Genomic DNA, 20,940 nt, shown 5'->3' with positions numbered 1-20,940 from the left:
GTAAAAGAAAAATTCTTTCATTGTTATACAATCCCTCCTTCCAAGTCCACTCCACTATGCAGCCTTCATTCTGGACTCCTGTCATGACAATAATACCTAATCATATATATCTTTTAAACAGTTTTCTTTCTCTCATCTGTTTCAACGAAGTATACATAATTTATTCTTTTTCAGTCTCACCCCAATCCTGATGTCAGTCCTGTTTTACAACAGTGGCACTATGCAATATTTGTCCTTTTGTGTCTGAGATATTTCACTCAGCATAATGTCCTCCAGAGTTACCCATTTTGAATAATATTTCATGAGTTCTGTGTTTTTCAATGCAGTATAATATTCCATTGTGTGAATATACCAGAACTTCTTTTTGTCTGCTAGAACTAATGAATGGATTATAGAAATTAGTATCTTAAATTAGTATCTTAAATTAGTATCTTAGATAGTAAATAAGAATGACTAAAGCAAGACTATACAGCATTGTAGATTATTAATGTGAAGCTTTGTTAGAAAAATGTGTGAAACCAACACACCGAGTTTATCTTTAACATTGGAATGCAACTTGACCCTTAAGAGGTGAAATCTAAAAGAATTATACATATAAATACACACACACAAAGGTATAATTTTTTTATGATATTGATTATAGACACTTTCTTTAAACATTTCTTAAATCTATTTGGAATTGGCCAATGCTGAATATGGTAATCACAATGTCTGAGTTTAACAATGAGACTGTAAATCTTTATTATCCTGTCATCATTTTCTTTTAAGTTGCAGTCAGCAACTAATTAAATAGAGAAAAGTCAATTTAACATAGAAAACAAGGGTCCAGAAGCGACCCTCTCTTCCATCAGAATTTATGATTATTTATTTGATTCTTGCTTTATAACCATATTACTTGAACAGTTTAGAAAATGCTCAGAATGATTTGGGACAAATGGACTCTTGTGTTTTTTCCTCCTCCTGTATCCAACCCCTTTAATTGCAAATAGGAGTTCCATTCCATACATAAATCAAGTACAAAAGCTGTTTTCCTAATGATTAGGAAACTGTGATACTGAAAAGAAAAATGGTCTTGGTTTTCACAATGGAAAAGATTATGGATTAAATAACACTAAAAAGTAAGGTAAGCCAAGACCTGAAGGCACGGCTTAACTCTTTTGAGAAAATCTTAGTGACTAAGTTAGTGGGTTGAGTTTAGATTTGACATCTCAATTGAAATATGGCTCCTTTACCTGCATGCTGCCACCTAGCATTGTGCTGAGTCATTAGTGTCCCCTAGGGAACACGAGTTGTGAATTCAATAATAACATTTCCTCTGGCACCATTGTTGAGACATGACCAGTCTCTTATCCAAGTTGGCACCTAGCCCAGAATAGACTAGTTTTATATGTGATGTTGGCACTGGAAAACATGTCAAGGCATTCTCCAAAGACTATGTGGATAATTATTAATTTAAGCTGAAGACTTTTCTCCAAGAATTTTTAGTTCGTTTTTAGAAGTTAAGGCGCTATGGTGAGGGCATTTGGCTGAGAGCCAAAAGTTCAGTTGTTGGGAACCAATAATTGCCCCTTAAGAGAAAGTTGTGACTGCTCCCATAAAGATTTACAGCTTTAGAAACTCTTTGTGACAGTTCCACTCTGTTCTGTGGGATTGATATGAGCCAGAAGCTACTGCATGGCAGCAAGTTTAGGTTTGGTTTTGTTTATATATTTTGTTCTGGTAGTTAGATTGAGATTGTTCACAGCTTTAGTCTGCTCGGCTCCACAGTCAATATTCTTGGCACCAGCAGCCAGGAAATTAGAAGATGTATTGCCATGGGAAAATCTGCTGTTAGGGACCTCTCCAAAGTACTGAAGAGCAATGATGTCACTCTGGAGACTAAGGTGTATCTGATACGGGCCATGGTCTTTGTTATCACTTGTTATGCATCAGAGAGTTGGCCAATGACTAAGGAGGATAGAAGGAGAATTGATGCCTTTGAGCTGTGGTGCTGGAGAAGAGTATTGAGGGTACCGTGGACTGCTAGGAAAACAAACAGATTCATCCTGGAAGGGGTTCAACTGGGCGGCTCCATGGAGGCAAGGATTCTGAGGCTCCATCTAACACACTTTGGACATGTTGTAAGGAAAGACCAGTCCTTGGAAAGGGACATCATGCTTGATAGGGTGGAGCAATAGTGCAGGAGAGGAAGGCCCTGTATGAGGTGGATTTATTCAGTGACTGGGATAATCGGGATGGGTGTATCGGACACAGTGTGATTGGCACAGGACAGAGCAGAGTTTAGGGCTGTTGTACATAGTGTCGCTATGAGTCGCAAGCGACTTGACAGCACATAACAACAACAGTTAATATCCAGTTTTTCTTGACTCATAAGTGACTCCGATTGACACAGAGTAATTGCCCTGTAGGTTTTCTAGAGGGATGGTTGGTGGCTTAGTAGTAAGGAATTGCACTGCCAATCCAAAGGTACTTATCAAGGAAAGATGGGAACTTTTCTGTTTCTGAAAACTTGCTGGAGGGTCAACTATGAGTTTGCTCTAACTTGATTGTAAAAAAACAACTGCAACAACAGAGTATTCCAGGCTGTAATCTTTATAGGAGCATATTGCTAGGTGTTTCCTCCATAATTTGTTTATTTATTTTTCCTCCATAATTTATAAAGTAGAAATGTCAAAATCTTTGCTTATGTCTTTCACATTTCCTCAACAATCTTTCAGTCAGCGGCTGTCCCGTGCTTACTGTTATAAGAGCTACTTTATAGATATGAGGAATTTCTGATAGTTTGTATGGAGTTGCACTGTTAACTAAAGGAAATGCCATTCTAGTGGTTTAAATCCACTAGCAGCTCCTGGGGAAAGGGTGCATCATCTCCTCCCATGTGATTCCCAGCCTCTAACAACCCTCTGGAAGGTCAGCTGGAACCTGGTTCTGATTAGATAGATTGCAATGAGTTTTCAAGCTTATAGATAGTCTCTGTTAATCCTTAAAGCTGGGAGAAAGAGACTACATTCTTTTTAAAACTTTTCCCCTTTACTTCATAAATGATATAAAAAGCTACAATTCTTGGTGATCCTATATAAACAACCAACCCAAGATGAAAACTTTTCCAATTCTGCACCATGCTTATTATCAGACACAATAACACAGGCAATCCTCTCTCAACATCAAGTGACAAAGAATACAAAAGGACATTACTTGCAATTTGCATCTTTGAAACACCAGACGTCCTAAGATGTGGTCAAAAAGCAGACATGATTTGGGGAAGGATGCAATATATTATGTAATTACTACTAGTTAGAGTTAATCTTTAGTGAAGAAAGCTAATCTCGATCTTGATTTTGGTAGGGCAGGCATTTGCTAACTTGAATTTCAAACCCAGGTATTGTTTGACACTTTAGTATGTTATACATTACCTCAGTGATTTAAAAGAGTTGATGGTTAACCTAAAGACTCAAAGTAATTTTGCATCCTTTGTAGGTTGGCCCATTATTTATAAGTGATATATTTTTAACTAGGCATATTTAATTCAGAATGCTTATGAAGTTAAATAGCAAGCATGTATTCTTAAGAGTGTTAATGTGATAATTTGGGGGGTGTTGTTGCTGTTATGTGCCATCGAAACACCTACGACTCATAGTGGCCCTATGTACAACAGCCCTAAACACTGCTCTATCCTGTGTCAATCTTATTGTCTCTGACACACCTATCTCTATTACCCCAGTGACTGAATCAATCCATGTCATCGAGGGTCTTCCTCTCCTGCACTGTCCCTCCATCCTCCCAAGCATGACATTCTTCGCCAGGGATTGATCCCACCTTGCAACATGTCTAAAGTATGTCAGATGAAACTTCAGAATCTTTGCCTACAAGGAGCAGCCTGGTTCCACCCTCTCCAGCATGAACTTGTTATTCTAGCAGTCCATAGTATATTCAATACTCTTCTCCAACACCACAGCTCAAAGACATCAACTCTCCTTCTCTCATCCCTAGTCGTTGTCCAGCTCTCTGATGCATAGCAAGTAATTGCAAAGACCATGGCGTGGATCAGGCACACCTTAGTCTCCAGACTGACATTGTTGCTACTCAATACTTTGGAAAGGTCTCTGACAGCAGACTTTCCCAATGGAATTTTTCTGTTAGGTAGCAGTAATTTAGAATTACCATCACAGTATGTAAATAGGGTTCCTGAGAAGGGAGTGCATGAATGCTTTTCAGTTGTAATGCAAGGCAACACTTTTATTTTAATATGAAAAAAAAGGATTTATGTCTTTTTTTAATAAGATCCCTGGTGCAAATTGTTTGTGCTGGGTAGCTAACTAAACATTTTGTTCAGACCACTCAGCCAATCTTTAAGAGAAAGACCAGGCAATCTCCTCCTTAAAAATTTCAGCCTCAAGTTTTACAGTTTTTTTTTGAAATTTTTGCTTCTGAGTGCTGCACAATATTCTGTTGTGGGAATGTACCATGATTTCTCAATCCATGTGATGGTGGCTGGACATTTGAGCTGTTTCCATGTTCTTTTGATTTGAATAATGCTGCTATGAACATTACTGTACAAATCTTTCTTTGTGTCTCAGTTTTAATTTCCCTTGCCTATATTCCTAGCAGTGGATTAGCTGGGTCATATGGAATTTCTACATTCAGCTATTTGAGGAAATGTCAAACTGCCTTCCAGAATGGCTGTACCATTTTACAATCCTACCAACAGTGCATGAGAGTTCCAGTCTCTCCACGTTCTCTCCAACATTTATTTATTGATTACTGTCCTGTTAAACTTTGCCACTGTGACTGGACTGAGATGGTATCTCATTGTAGATTTGCGTCTCTTATTGCCAGTAATTTTGAGCATTTCTTCAATTATCTGTTGGTCATCCAAATGTCTTCTTCTCTGAAAAGTCTTTCAATGACTTTTGCCTGTTTTGTAATTGGGTTCCAGTCTTTTTCTTATAGCTCTGTAGTATTCTGTAAACTTTTGTTCTGAGATCCTTGTCTGAGATGATATTGCCAAATGCTTTTTCCCAGTCAGTAAATTTTCTTTTCACCCTATTGAAAAAAGGTTTTGATGTGACCATTATCGTAAAAATAGAATGATAGCTAGTAAAACATATAGGGGGGAGCATAGGCGTGAGGATCAAAAAAGCAGAGATGGGGAGCTCTTGTGGCCTAGTGGCAAGGAGCTGCAACTACAATCCTAGAGGCGCTTGGTTCAAATCCACCAGATATTCTGCCGGGGAAGGAGGGACAATCTCCTCCTGTACCAGTCAGATCTGATTTGATGGTACACTCACACACACACACACACAAAAAAAAGCAGAGATGATTTTGGGAAGAATACACTGTATTATGTAATTATTACTAATTATAGTTAATCTCCAGTGACTGGAGATTAATTTTATAAAACACAATTTATGGGAATAATTGTATGAAATGCAATATAAATGAAAGAGAGTATGTAGCACAATGTATAAAAATTTTATATGCAAATCAATGTGAAATAAAAATGAGAAAAAAATTTAAAATAGAATAAAAAGTTTCAGTCTGTAAAGCCCCATTCTCCTCCACTCTGTGGCACACAGGGCCACCGTGAGCCATGATGGACTTGATGGCAAGATACTTTTCATTTTTTATGGGAGTTTTTCTGATTGATAACTTCATTTATGTAGAATAAAATTATGAGCTAGCCATAAGTCTTTGGATATGGACAGTATTTTTAAAAAGTATATCTGAATAAGTATAATTTCTATTTTTTCTTCTTTCTCTTTGCTTTTAAGTTCCATCACCCCCTTGGTGTTGTACATATCTAAAATTTCTTTAAAATGATGGTGAACTTACGACCCAAAAGTTGAGCCCGCTCCTATTCAAGAAGATATGAGCAGCTTCTGGATTTAGGTGTCTTCTAAGATTAAATAAAGAATGCTTTAACTCCCATGAAAGACTTAGAATCTTGTCAGACCCTTGGAGAAATATTTGAGTTCCTGCTTCCCTATTCTTTTTTAGTGATGAGGGTTTTGAATAACCAATTTCTAGTTCAGTGAAGTGTTTAATGAATTCTTCTATTTGTGAAGGTTAATATTTATTATGTATACAGCTGATAGTTTTCCTACTAGAAATGTTTAATATTATGGCATATGAATGATAAATAATGTGTTATGACTAAGTATTTTTTTTTTAATTGCTTCTAATTGTCTTGTTTATGGTCCAGTGGATTTTGCCAGCCATCTTGGCAGTGACTTTCAGAGGGAGGAAAAAAAAGGTCTTTCAATTGATTGAACAGGAGCAATAAAAAACAAACACACACACGTAATGTAACCGCCTTGCTTTGACATCACATTCTGACCCCAGGGCTTCCTAGTTAACCAATAAAAAGCCTGATTGTACAACTGGAAGGCTTGAAGTCCTGATGTGCATTTTAGTCTGAGCACTCCTACACCTGGCAGCAGTAGAGGAGTTCCGGATGGTTTCCTGGGAGTGATAGTTTAAAAATGTGACCTAAACTTCTCAGTGAGTTTGGGGTGGGAGAAGAGGAAGGCCTCAGAAGAAGGACCATTGTCTGCAGATAAAAGAATGTTTCAGGTATGCTTGTGAGTTCATTTCCAACTAGAATCATTCTAATTAGTTTCAGGGAACACAGGAGAGCCATTAATTGGCATTCTGTATTGGATTCTTGTTTTCTCATACCTTGTCATTTTGTTTCCAGGTGGAGCACCAGTATTCCTACAAGTTCTCAGTTGTGGTCTTAAGGGCAACCAAAGTGACAAAGGGAACCTTGGGTGATATACGTAAGTGCCTTTACTTGCTTTGCTGTGGGAAAAATATGTGGTTATAGTTCACCCTTCCCCCTTATGTTTGCTTAGATTTCTTGAAAAAGCAAAGGCAGTCTCTAAATATTTTCTCTGTCTACATCTTTGAATGATAACACTCTGAGCGATCAGTTCTGTCAGAAAAGTGATTTTTACCTTTGCTATCTATAGCTATGCAGTATACGTAACTAACAACTATGGCAGCTAGACAAAAATGACTGTCTTGTGGCATACAAACCAGCTGAAGTATAATAAATTCTATTTTTGAAAAAATACTGAGTCAAGACTTCACAAGCTGCTTTTGTGGTGTATTGCATGTAAAGGATTAAAACTAATGTACCTGTTAATTTTAACACATTTATTATGTGTGGTTTATCTATAATTTATTATTATTATTATTTTTTGTGCAAGTACCATCAAATCAGATCTGACTGGTACAGGAGGAAATTGTCCCTCCTTCTCCGGCAGAGCATCTGGTGGATTTGAACCGTGTACCTTTGGGATTGCAGTATAGCTTCTTTTTTTTTTTTAAATATTTATTCTCATTTGAGCAAAATTTTACAGATCATATTGAGTTTTCTTACCAGTGAATTAAAAGTAGAGCTTTCTTTTTATAACATTAATGGCCGTTGCTTGTAATTAATTAATTAATTAATTAAAATGTCTAGTCAACAACCCCTTTTTGTGTATTATCTTCCTTTCAATCTATTTATTAAATTTTACTCTCCTCTTCCTCCCTTCTACAGGTTGGTTTTTTTTTTGGGGGGGGGGGATTGCAGTATAGCTTCTTGCCACTAGGCCACCAGAGTTCCCCATGTGGTTTATCTATAGAAACTGATGTAGAACAGATTGAAAGGATCTGAATCATAGCTGATGTATAAAGTTGAATGAACTCATTGACAGTAACAGCTACCCTGTAGGAGAAAGATGAGCAGTCTATTCCCATGCCATTTACTGCCCAGAAAACCAGAAAAATCCGCTATGGTTTGCTTCCAACTTGATGGGAATCAAGGGTAACAATTTGCTTCAAATATCGTTTACTGGGGAGCTCTGGTGGCCTAGTGGCAAGGAGCTGCAACTACAATCCCAGAGGCTCATGGCTCGAATCCGCCAGATGCTCTGCCAGGAAAGGAGGGACAATCTCCTCCCGTACCAGTCAGATCTGATTTGATGGTACACTCATACAAAAATAATAAAATTTAAAAAAAATGTTTACTACTCAAAATGGCCTGGGGTCATGTATGTGGAAGTACAAAGAAAGGCAGATAAGTATCTGATAATAAATTCCATGGTTTTCAGATTATTACCCAATTATCAACAAACTCATTACTGCTAATAGAACTTAATTGTAGTTGATGCTCCAGAGGGTTTGAGAGGCTTTAGATTGCATTGGCGCACATAGCCACCTGGAAATGGGATATTTAGCCTTCAGAACCAATTTTGAAAAATACTTGGAGAATGTGTGAATTTTTCCATCCAGAAAACAGAGAAGATGCCTCTTCTGACATGATTCTTAAGATCTGCTAGAAGAGTATGTTGATTGTGTGAGTAGCTAATTTACAGGCAGTGCAAATAGCATGTTCAAAGAGAAAGGGAAAGTAGAGAGCTTAGAAAAGGAGATAGGTCTCTTGTCTCTGAGAACAGGAGTGCAAAGAAAGGTTCAAGCTGAGGAGATAGATAAGGACTAGGATAATAAATACCAACTTATCAGAAAAAGATTACTGTTGAATGTTTATCATAAAAGCAGTAGACATTAGGGTAGAGTGAGTATGAGGATCCAAAGCGGGAAGGGTGGAAGCAGAGGACGAGAATGGGCTGGGTGGTGGTGGGGTGTTAATCACAGGGTTGCACAATTCCATGAGTGGGGGGAGGGTGAAGGAAATGGGAAGGATCTTTTGTGAAAAATGTATTCAAGCTTTGTAAATAAATCAGTATAAAAGAAAAAAAAAATGCAGTGAAAGAATTTGGTGGCCTTTAATTATCAAATCAGAAGACTGGATTGAAATTTGGGGGGGAAAAAAAGTGTTCCTGCCATCATATATTGTCTATATTGGAGGCATATATTGATATATTGGAAGGATGGGCAATCTCTTCTCATGTGATTAACTGTCTTTGAAAACTCGTTGGAGGGTCAGTTGTGGGTCAATTCCAACTCTATGGTACAATAATAAATAAAGGTTCTTATTTAGAATGGGAGGGTTTTCAGCTTTTTGAAATTAAATGAGAAGGAGCCAACAGAGAGGGAAAAATGAAATATTAAGAAAAGAAGGAAGGTAAGCTCTGTTCCTAAGCCTCTGGTAAAAGGTATTAAGGGCCATGCCTAAATTTTGAAACTGAAGAAAGAAGGGAGATCCATTGGCAAAGGTTTTAGGGATGCCATGATTTTTATGCACTAGCATTTTCTTGAAATCTAAATTGCTTCTCTTATGTTTATTTAAGGAAACTCTGGTAGCTTAGTGGTAAGGAGTTGCACTGCCAACCCAAGTTTGAATCCACAAGCTGCTCCATGGGAGAAAGATGGACAGTCTCCTTCCATGCGATTTACTGCCTCTGAAAACTCACTGCAGGGTCAGCTGTGTACACAAGAACATGTTTGTTTAACCTATTTAATTAAGCATTTGCCAATATTTTTCTGAAATGGCTCTTATTTTGCATTATTGTAAGCCTTTATATCATTTTAAATGACTACATAATAGAAAAGAGATTTCTGTGAAAGACGTGTGTATAGAAAGCACACAGGAGTGCTATTCTTTACGTTCTTGAGAAAAAGCATTGGCTCGACAATGGAAGATGTTATGTTTTTTAAAAAGCCTATTCTAATTTAACTAAAGGCTATGTCACTGGTTTGCCAAGCATGCAAAACACAAACCTAATTTGCCTTTAAAAAATAATACATGTTATCAAAACAACTATGAGATCATCTCACCCCAGTAAGAATAGCAAAATTTAACAGAGCAGCAAACAACAAATGCTGGAGAGGTTGTGGAGAAACTGGAACCCTTATTCACTGTTGGTAGGAGTGTAAAATGGTGCAACCACTGTGGAAAGTGGTATGGCACTTTCTCAAAAAGTTGCAAATAGAGATACCATTTGACCCAGCAATTCCACTACTGCGAATATACCCTAAAGAAACCATAACTGCTACCCAATCAGATATATGCACACCCATGTTTATTGCAGCTTTGTTCACAATAGCAAAGAGTTGGAAACAACCTAAGTGCCCATGAACAAACGAATGGATAGAGAATCTCTAGTGTATCCACACAATGGAATGCTATGCTGCATTGAAAAACAAGGAACTCATGCAATATTATTCAAAATGGGTGACCTCAGATGACATTATGCAGAGTGAAATATCTCAGTCACAAAAGGACAGGTGCTGCATGGTGCCACTATTGTAGAACAGGACTGACATCACAGTTGGAGTGAGACCGAGAAAAATTGGATAAATTATGCATACTGCATTGAAACAGATGAGGGAGAAAACTGTTTGAAAGTGATGTATGATTGGTTATTATGGTATGACAAGAGTCCAGAATGAAGGTTGCATAGTAGAGTGTACTCGGGGCGGGAGGGGGGATTCTAATACCAATGAAATAATTTTTCTTTTACTTTTCAAAGAGAAGAGCAAACTCGGGTGGGGGGGCTGGGCACAGAAAAATGCAACAATGAATGTATGGAAATCCAAAATCTCTGTATACATTCATTAAAATTAATTTTAAAAAAATACATGCTATCTTTTATATAAAGTAGCATAACCCTTTTCTATCAGTGCTGAGCTGTGCCTTCTAGATGAATCTAACAGTAGTTCAAACTCTAAAGTATGTGAGCCAAATTTGGCTGGAGTGGATCTAGTTCTTAGCAATTTTCATCCTAACGCCCTTTGGCAGTGATTAGTAATTAGCGTTAAGACAGAAGAATATGACAAGTGCCATTGTAAACCTGTTTGCGTTGGCATTGATAACAATAAGCTTGAGCTAGTCATTTATCTAATGATCCAGAGAACAGGTACAGTTTTTGATTTCCAGAGTGGGCACAACACAGGCCACACTCTTGATCCTGTGACACTCGCTCTTAAAAGGAAAGATCCAAAAGAATGGGAAAGAACTGTCAGAGACTAATCACAATAGCAGAAGGTACAGTGCCATGACATTCTCTTAACACTTTTATTTGAAATTTTGTTATTTATTTTTGTTTGAGCTATTATATGTAATTTTGTGAGAAGCTTTTGTTGTCAACCTCTGTATCACCTTAGCTTGTGTAGGAAGCCTGGAAAAGATAAGAAAGCAAAAATTAAGAGAGAGTTGTAAAGAACTGGATTCAATATAAGGTTAAGATGAAAAGCTAAGGAAACAAACAGGAAATCAAAAGACGAATTTCATTGGGGAAGTCTACTGTCAGGGAACTCTTCAGAGTACTGAGGAGCAATGATGTCAGTCTAGAGACTAAGGTGTGTCTGATTCAAACCATGATCTTTGCAATTACATGCAGTGCATCAGAGAGCTGGACAATGATGAAGGACGACAGAAGAATTGACACCTATGAATTGTGGTACTGGAGAAGAGTATTGAATGTACCATGGACTGCCAAGAGAACAAATAGGTCTGTCTTGAAGAGAGTGAAACCAAGTTTCTCCTTGGAGGCTAGGGTTTTTAAGTTCTGTTTCACATACTTTGTGCACATGGTCACAAGGAACCAGTCCTTGGAGAAGGACATCATGCTCGGAAGTGTTGAGGGGACGGTGCAAGAAAAGAAGAACCCATATGAGATGGAATGACAGGATAACTAGGGCAAAGCCATTAGGTGTGTCACTATCTCAGTGACACTATCTCAGGTTAGGTCTAGGTTCAGAGTTGTTGTACGTAGGGTCACTATGCATTGCAGGTGACTCAGTGGCACACAACAGTAACAACAACAAAGGGACAATATACCATGCTAAATAATTTTGTTGTTACTTTTAGTTTTTTGGGTTCTTTTTAGAAATTGTGGGAGGCTAACATGAGAAAATACATAGGTATTAGCTTAGAAGATTTAATGATTTTGCTTCATGAACTTATTTGGTACAAATTGTCCACTAAGCTGTATTTTAGAACATTTGTAGATAGCAGTTCTTTGAAGATAGAAAAGAACAAAATTGCAGTGTTCTTAAGAGGCCCCCAAATTATATAACACAACGATATTCCCTCTTTCATTGTTTATTAGTCTATGTTTATTTAAACAAGTTAATTTGCATAAAATGAAAATGAGAGCTTGTTACGGAACCTTTCCCTTTTTCTCATGAATGTGGGAACTTGGTATTATTCACAAAAATACTAAAGTGCACCACACAAATGAACTAGCTTGTTACTGAAAAATCTTCACTAACTACATTTACAAACATACATTTGCAGTGTCAGAACTTCATAATAAAATCAGCTGCATCATGTAAACTATCTTTGAAGGTACCAGACTGACTTTCTGTTATAAAATAAAGACTCATTCTGGTTTTACCTGAGGATAGCAGACCATGATGCCTGCCAACTTCTTCCTAGCTGTGATTACCAATGATTCAAATGTATCATGCTTACCCAGAAATGAAGTATCAAGTCAAAATTCAAATTTAAACCTGACTCAGATCACTGACAAACACTTATTTTTTCAATAATGAGTTTAACTTCATTTGGTAGCATTAAAGTGATGCTTGAAGCCACAGGAAGTAGCAGTGGATGTGGACCAAGCAGGAAGCTTGTGAATATACTACTGGGTTCTCATTTTTGGATGGGTATTTGTTAACTTTTCTATTCCGTATAGTCACTTTCCCCTTCTACCAGGAGATAGGTTTATAAAATGACCACCAGCGATAGTAAAATTTCCATTAGCAATAGGGTTTTCTTTGTGCATATGTAAAATGGAACACAAAACCCTGGCCACAAACCTCATTTTATAACCAAATGAAACAGCTTGTATAATGCAGTTAGTTGTGTCAGTGAAATTGTACTTCTTTTAAAAAGTACTAGGGAAACAAAGATTGTGTGTAATGATGGGGTCTAGTCACTGAATTTGGAACTGGTGTCATTGCACCTTACTGCTACATGATAGATTCCATTGAGTCCACTGCGACTGATAATGACCCTATGAGCCATAGCCCTGAATCCTGCCCTAGCCTAAGCTAATCTCACTATCTCTAGCACTTCTACAAAAGCAATGCAGAAATTATTAACACAATATTTTGTCATTCTCTGGTAGCCGTTTTCATAGTGCTCAGAAGCTGTAAGGCAGAATCCATTGGTGAAAGAGGCATAGTCTCCAGCGACAGAAGGCTTACCCTTGTCCTGGGCTTCTTCCTTTTTTTTTTACTTCCTTTTCTCTCCCCCCTCCTGGAGAGAAAAAACTGGTAGAATGTTGTTAATTCTTTTCTTTTTAATTGAGATTTTAATGAAAGTTTATAGAGAACTTGGAATTCCATTCATTCATTGTTACACATTTTTGTCCCTGCCCCTCTCTCCCACCCAGTTCGAATTCTCTTTAGAAAAAATAAATTCTTCCATTGTTATACAGTTGTTCCTGCCCCACACCACCCCCAGTCCATTTTACTATGCAGCTCTTTTTCTGAACTCTTGTCATGCCAATAATACTTAGTTATATATTTCTTTTATACAGTTCTCTCCCTTGTCTGTTTCAATGCCATGTACATTATTTATCCCCTTTTTTCTTAGTTTCCCCCCAACCCCCATGTCAGTCCTGTTTTATAACAGTGGCATTATGCAGCATTTTTTTGTGTGTGTGTGACTGATATATTTCACTCAGCAAAATGTCCTCCATGGTCACACATTTTGTACAATATTTCATTAGTTTATTGTTTTTCAGTGCTGCATAATAGTCCATTGTGTGAAATCTCTAGCCGTTCATTGATTGATGGGCAGTTGGGTTGTTTCCAGCTCTTTGTTATTGTGAATAAAGTCACAGTAAACATGGGTGTGCATATATCTATCTGCTTGCGTGGCAGTTATGACTTCTTTAGGGTATGTTCTCAGGAGTGTAATTACTAAGTCAAATGGAATTTCTATTTGCACCTTTTTGAGAAAGTGCCATATTGCCTTCCATAGTGGTTGCACCATTTTACACTCCCACCAACAGTGAATTAGGGTTCCAGTTTCTTCGCAATCTTGCCAGCATTTGTTGTTTGCTATTTGTTAAATTTTGCCATTCTTACTGGGGTGAGATGATATCTCATAGTTGTTTTGATTTGCGTCTCTCTTAGAGCTAGGGATTGAACATTTCTTCATGTGTTTGTTGGCCATCTGAATGTCTTCTTTGGTGAAGTATCTGTTCATATCCTGTGCCCATTTTCCTTTTTGGGTTGTTTACCTTTACTCTGTTGTGGCACTCGAGTATTCTATAAATTCTAGATATAAGTCCCTTATCTGACATGTCATTACCAGATATTTTTTCCCAATCTGTGGCTCTCCTTTTTATTCTGTTGTAGAAGTTTTTAGATGTGCATAGGGATTTGATTCTTAGAAGATCCCATTCATCTATTTTATCCTCTCCTGGTTATAGGTTTTTCAGGATGCTTAGAAGACTGTTCATGTTGTGGATTAGGGCTTCTAGGGTTCTTCTAAGCTTTTCTCTAATGAAGCTTATAATCCTTGGTGTTAGTCCTAGGTCCTTGATTTATTTTGAGTTGGTTTAGTATAAGGTGTTAGGTGTGGGTCTAGCTTGAGTTTTCTGCAGATGGTTTTCCAATTTTACCAACACCATTTGTTAAAAAGGCTGTTATTTCCTCACTTAACTGATTGTATCTCCTTGTCACGAATCAGTTGACCATGGATAGAGGGGTTGATTTCTGGGTTCTCGATTCTATTTCATTGATTTCTGTGTCTGTCATTGTACCAGTACCACTCTGTTTTGACCACCACGGCCGTGTAGTAGAATTTGAAATCAGGGAGTGAGATGCCGCCTACCTTGTTTCTCTTTTTAAGGAGTGCTTTGATTATTTGGGGTCTCTTTCCATTCCAAATGAAATTGGATATTGCCTTTTCTATCTCATTGAAGAATGGAATTGGTATTTGTGTTGGGATTGCATTGAACCTGTAAATTGCCTTTGGTAGGAATGCCATTTTCACAATATTGAGTCTTTCTATCCATGAGCAAGGGATATTCGTCTATTTCTCCAGGTCTCTTTTGGTTTCTTGTAGTAATGTTTTGTAATTTTCATTGAATAGACCCTTTGTGTTTCTATTTAGATTTACTCCCAGTTTTTAACCTTGTGATTAGCTATTTTGATCAGTATTGTTTTCCTTAGCTCCAGTTCTATATTCTCTTTGTCCCTGTAGGGAAATCCAATTGATTTTTGTATGTTGATTTTATATATTGCCACTTTACTGAATTGATCAACTATGTCCAGTAGTTTTCTTGCTGAGTCTTTAGGGTTTTCTAAGTATACTATCATATCATCTGAATATAGAGATAATTTAACTTCTTCTTTGTCAATTTGGATACCTCTTATTTCCTTCTCTTATTGTTATCACTAAGACTTTCAATGCAATATTGAATAAGAGAGGTGATAGTGGGCATCCTTGCCTAGTTCCTGTTCTCAAAGGGAATATCTTTAATCTCTCTCCACTGAGAAAAACGTTGGTGTTAAGTCTTTTCTAATGCTCTTGGCCACAGTTTATTCTGAAACTCCCTGGTAGCTGTCCAGGGCTTGGTTTGACTGTCACATTGGAGTGAAATCATGCACTTCTGATGACTAGAAGTCTCATACATGTCATACTTATCTCTGATTATTGTATAGTGGTAATATTGAATAAGTGCTTGTAAATATGAATAGGTACAGTTGTCTATCTTCTTGGAGATTGATTTCTTTTTTGCCTCAACAGTAAATAATTTTTAAAAAGAAGCATAATCATTTTTTTTTCTTACAGTGGGTATATTATGAATGTCTCTGTTATTTTTTAATGAACTTTTGTAGTCTAATGGGTAAAAAAGTTGTGCTGCCAACTCAAATGTAAGCAGCATTAATCGACCAGGTGCTCCATGAGAGAAAGAGAGGCAGTCTCCTTCCATGTGTGTGATTTACAGCTTCTGAAAACCCTTTGAAGGGTCACCTATAGGTCAATTTCCACTTGACAGTAGAGAGAGTTGTTTTGTGTGGGATTTTGTTGTTTGTTTTTTTTTTTTGTTGTTGTTGTTTTTTTCCCTTTTCTTTTCCTGCTATGGTTCAGTTCTGACTCAACAGTATTAAGAGGATGTTTTGTTATTTTTTTTCTTCTGTTATTTCAACCTAGAGCTATCCAGAAGGTTTCCTGAAATTCTATGTTGATAAAACACTTTTGGTTTCATTTAATCTCTGTCAGAAACAGTATGGGTTGCAAATATTATTACTTAACACATTACCGCACACTTTAAAATTGCTGACCGTGCTTAGAAACACATTTCGCCATCATTTGCAGCAAAGTGTTAAAAATGGATCTCTTGTTGGTCTATAGTCATCTGGTACTCTGAAAGATATCTTTTCTGAATTAAACACTTGCTGAGTATCAGTCTTGGAGTTACATTTGAACAAAGGTTTGGGTTCATTAGTATTTTTGGAGTTTTTGAGATCTACTGCAGAATTTTAAAATTGTAATTATAAGGCCAGTTATCTCTCAATGGCTTTTTTTATGGGAGATAATTTCAATCTGAATAGTATGTTTCATAATACATCTTATCTTTTATATTCTAGATAGTGTTATATATCAAGGGGCTTCAGTGAAGTAAAGAGTTGTGCTAATCCAGAGGCAGTACGTCTCTGGTGGTTCAAATTGAATAGCTGGTCCATGGGAGAAAGATGGGCAATGTCCTTCCATATGACTTATAGCTTCTGATAATTCCAGAGGGATCAGACATGAGCTGCTCCTAACTAGTGTTAAATATGTTGTGTTACGAAGACAGACTGTCCCTCATTGATTTAGAATATCATGCCATTTAAAAATTGCCAAAAGGCATTATGAGTCAATTTATAATGCCTTTTTTCTTTTTAATTGAAAAGCCATTAGATATTTAATTTTTTTGTACGCATATATCAGTTTATTTGGGTCTTTGTTGTTGTTGTTAGGTGCCATTGAGTTGAGTTTGACTCATAGTGACCCTATGAACAAAAGATCTGAAACCAGTCCTGTCTGCCAGCCTCACACTTCCTGACATACAATAGTCCATTGCAGCAGTCACTGTGTCAATCCACCTGGTTGAAGGCCTTCTTCTCCTTCTTCGACCCTCCACCTTTCCCAACACCATGTCCCTCCCCAAGGAATAAAACCTCCTAGCAATATGTCCAAACTATGTGAGGCAAAGCCTTATCATTCTTGCCTCCAAAGAGCACTCTGGCTGCACCCTCTGAAAGACATATCTGTTCGTTTTCTTGGCTGTCCATGGACAGTTCAGTGCTCTTCTCCATCACCATCGCTCAAAGGCATCAATTCTTTATCTGTCATCCTTATTCATTGTCCAGGTCTTGGGTGCATAGTTAGTAATTTAAAAGACCATGGCCTGAATCATAGATGCACCTTAGTCCTCAAACTGATATCACTACTACTTAATAGTTTGGAAAGCTCCCTAACTGCAGATTTTGCCAGTGCAGTGTGTCTCCTTGTTTCCTGACTGCAAGTACCAAGGATGTTAATTATGGGTCCAAGCAAAATGAATCTGTTGAAATTTTCAATCTCCTTTCCATCCATCATGACACTGCCTATTGGTCCAGTGGTAAGACTCTTTGTTTTCTTGATATTGAGACACAATCAATACTGAAGGCTACAATCCTTGATCTTCTGCAACAAGTGCTTCAGATGCTCCTTTCTTTGCTCAAAGTTGTGTCATCTGTATAGCCCAGGTTATTGATGAGTCTCCTTCCAATCCTGATGACACACTCCTCTTCATAGAGTCCAGCTTTTCGGTTAATTTGCTCTGCATATAGAATGAGCTGGTTTGGAGACAGAGTACATGTCTAATGCACTCCCCAATTCCAAACCATGCAGTACTCCCCTGCTCCATTCATGCAACAGCCTTCTAGTCCAGGTATAGGTTCCTTATGAGTAAAATCAAGTGCTCTGGAATTCCCATTCTTCTCAATGTCAGCATAACTTGTCATGATCCACACAGTTAAATGCCTTTACAAAGTCAATAAAATACAAATAGACATTCTTCTCTTATTCTTTACTTTTGGCCAGGACCCATCTGACATAAGCAGTGGTATTCCCTGGTGCCACAGCCTCTTGTAAACCCATTTGATCTTCTGGCAGTTTTCTATGTACCGTCCCAGCCATTTTTGAATGATCTTTAGCTGTATTTTTTCTAGCATGTGATATAAATGATATTGTTTGATCATTTTTACATTCAGGTGGATCACCCCTCCTGGGAAAAGGAATGGCCTGAAGAATATAGTGAATGATAGCTTTCAGTGGCATCAAAGGATCCCAGTGTGGATTTTTACATAATTTTTTTAAATAAGATGAGCAGAGCTGTATTTCACTGGTGTGCTGGACAGCTATACTTATGTGATATATAAAAGTAGGATTCTGTCAAAGGATGGCACGCAATCAAGCCACATCTGCTTATTTCTGTTGTACATAGGGTCACTATGATTCAGAACTGACTCGTGGACCTTAATTGTTGTTGTTGTTGTTAAGTGCTGTTGAGTCATAGATGACTCATAGCAACCCTATGAACGAAAGCCCTCAACACTTGCTTGACTTTCATCCTTTCTTCAGGTTCATAGGGTTTCAAAGGGAGGCAAGCTATTTATGGAATTGGATGCCACTCCTGCTTCCAGGCTTGTTTCAACTGGGGAGCGCCACCAAACACTGTCTACCATGGGTAACCATTATCACATTTGATACATCAGTGTCACAGTGTTCAGCTTCGCAGCAACCACAAGTTACCTTTGTATGGCAAGTGGGCACACCAGGCCTATATGACCTAGAAGAACGTTTGATCAAAAACAGTTAGAAACAGTCTGAGTGCCACAGATTAGAGTCACCAACTTTTGGCTTGGTAGCATTGCTTTCTTTGCACTAGGTTTGCTGGTCTCTCTCTATGTTGTTAAGTGCCATCGAGTCGTAGATGACTTATAGCCATCCTATGAATGAAAGCCCTCAACACTTGTGTAACTTTCTTGCTTTATCCAGGTTCACAGGGTTTCCGGAAGCAAGCTATTTATGGAAGTGGATGCCACTCCTGTTTTCAAGCTTGTTTTAATGAACCTTAATACCAATGATAAATGTAAGAGAAGAAATATATAATCTTCATATTTCATTATATCCAAGATTTATCCTTGACTCTGTGCTGAGTCTTAAGTAACTTCAGATGACATATAGTTCATATGGAGCTTCTTCATGCTAAAATACTTATCTGTTTTCCTTACTTTGTTGTTGTTATGTGCCATCCAAGTGCCTGTGACTCATAGTGACCCTATGTACAAAAGCTCTGAACCCTGCCCTATCCTGAGCCTGTCTCATTGTCTCTGACACACCTAACCCTATTGTCCCAGGTACTGTGTCAATCCATCTCATCCAGTGTCTTCCCCTCTTGTGCTGTCCCTCCATCCTTCCAAGCATGATGCCCTGCTCCAAGGACTGGTCCCTCCTGGAAATGTGGCTGAAGTATGTGAGACAGAGCTTGAAAATTCTTACTTCTAAGGAGCAACTTGGTTTTCCTCTCTGTAGGATGAACTTGTTTGTTCTTTTGGCAGCCCATGTGATATTCAACATCTCCAGCACCACAACTCAAATGCATCAGTTCTTCTCCTGTCATCATTGGTCATTATCCAGCTCTCTGATTCATAGCAAATGATTGCAAAGACCATAGCCTGAATCAGGTGCACCGTAGTATCTAGACTTACATCATTGTTCTTTAACACTCTGAAGAGGTCCCTGACAGTAAAGTTTCCCATTCAGTTTGTCTTTTGATATCCTGAGTGCTTGTGCCAAGAGTGTAGAATATGGAAATTATTAATTGTTGAATGATGCAATTATTAACAATCTCAATTTCCTCTCCTTCTATCATGGTGCTACCATTTGGCCCAGTGGTTAGAATCTTTGTCTTCTTAATATTGAGCTTCAATCCATTTTGAAGGGTACAGTTCTTGACTTTCTGCAGCAAATGCCTCAGGTCCTCCTCAGTTTCAGCAAGGAAGTTTATGTCATCTGCATTATGAAAGTTGTTGAGTCTTCCTCCAATCCTGATACCACACTTCTCCTCATATGGCCCAGCCTCTTGGATGATATGTGCTGCATATACATTGAAAAGGTATGGAAATAGGATGCATCCCTGGAGTACACTTTTCCTGATTTTGAATTATGCAGTGTCTCCTTGCTCTGTCCTGATTACTGCCTTCTGATCCAACTATAGGTTTCACATAAGTACAATTAAGTGTTCTGGGATTCCCATTCTTCTTAGAGTTAGCCAAAGTTCATTGTAATCTACACAGTCAAATGCTTTTGCATCATCAATGAAACACAGATATTCCTCTGGTATTCCCTGCTTCCAGCTAAGATCCATCTAACATTGGCTATAATGTCCCTACTGCCATGGCCTCTTCTAAACTCGGCCTACACATCTGGCAGTTCTTTGTTGATGTGCTGTTCCAGTCAGTTTTGGATAATTTTCAGCTGGATTTGACTTGCATGTGATATTAATGATATTATTAATGATATTAATGATAGTTTCAACAATCTGTCAGGTGACTTTTCTTTGGAATGGACACAAATACGAATCTCTTCCAGTCCATTGGCCAGGTGCTTATCTTTCAAATTTCTTGGCATAACTTAGTCAGCATGTCCAGGACAGCATGTGCTTGTTGAAATATACCAGTTGGTGTGCTGTCAGTCCCTGGGGCCTGTTGGTTTTTTTGTTTATTTTTTTCCAATTCCTTAAGAGCAGATTGAGCTTGCTCCTTCATCACCATAAGCTCTTGATCATATGTTATTTCATTAAATTCTTCTGTGTCAGCCAATTCTTTTTGGTATGTTGCTGTTGTTGTTGTTGCTGTTGTTATGTGCCATCGAGTCGTTTCCGACTCATAGCTACCCTATGCACAACAGCTCTAAACCCTGCTCTATCCTGCGCCAACCGCACCGCCTCTGACACACCCATCCCGATTACCCCAGTCACCGAATCAATCCAT

The 20,940-nt window shown here is 38.0% G+C and overlaps 1 protein-coding gene across 1 annotated transcript in view; it reads left to right on the top strand.

The window, feature by feature from the left end:
• The first annotated feature begins 6,564 nt into the window (after positions 1 to 6,564).
• LOC102855284 (cytosolic phospholipase A2-like) overlaps positions 6,565 to 20,940 on the top strand; it is a 167,359-nt gene continuing 152,983 nt past the window's right edge. The window contains exons 1-2 of the mRNA XM_006897197.1: positions 6,565 to 6,573; positions 6,698 to 6,779. Of these exons, the coding sequence (XP_006897259.1) occupies positions 6,565 to 6,573; positions 6,698 to 6,779 (91 nt within the window). The remainder of the gene's footprint in view (positions 6,574 to 6,697; positions 6,780 to 20,940) is intronic.

The sequence above is a fragment of the Elephantulus edwardii genome, unplaced genomic scaffold (genome assembly GCF_000299155.1).
Source record: "Elephantulus edwardii isolate Elephantulus edwardi_28Jun2011 unplaced genomic scaffold, EleEdw1.0 scaffold00205, whole genome shotgun sequence".
Taxonomy (NCBI): Eukaryota; Metazoa; Chordata; class Mammalia; order Macroscelidea; family Macroscelididae; genus Elephantulus; species Elephantulus edwardii.
The sequence above is the reverse complement of the archived record's forward strand: the minus strand, read 5'-3'. Positions and strand labels throughout refer to the sequence as shown.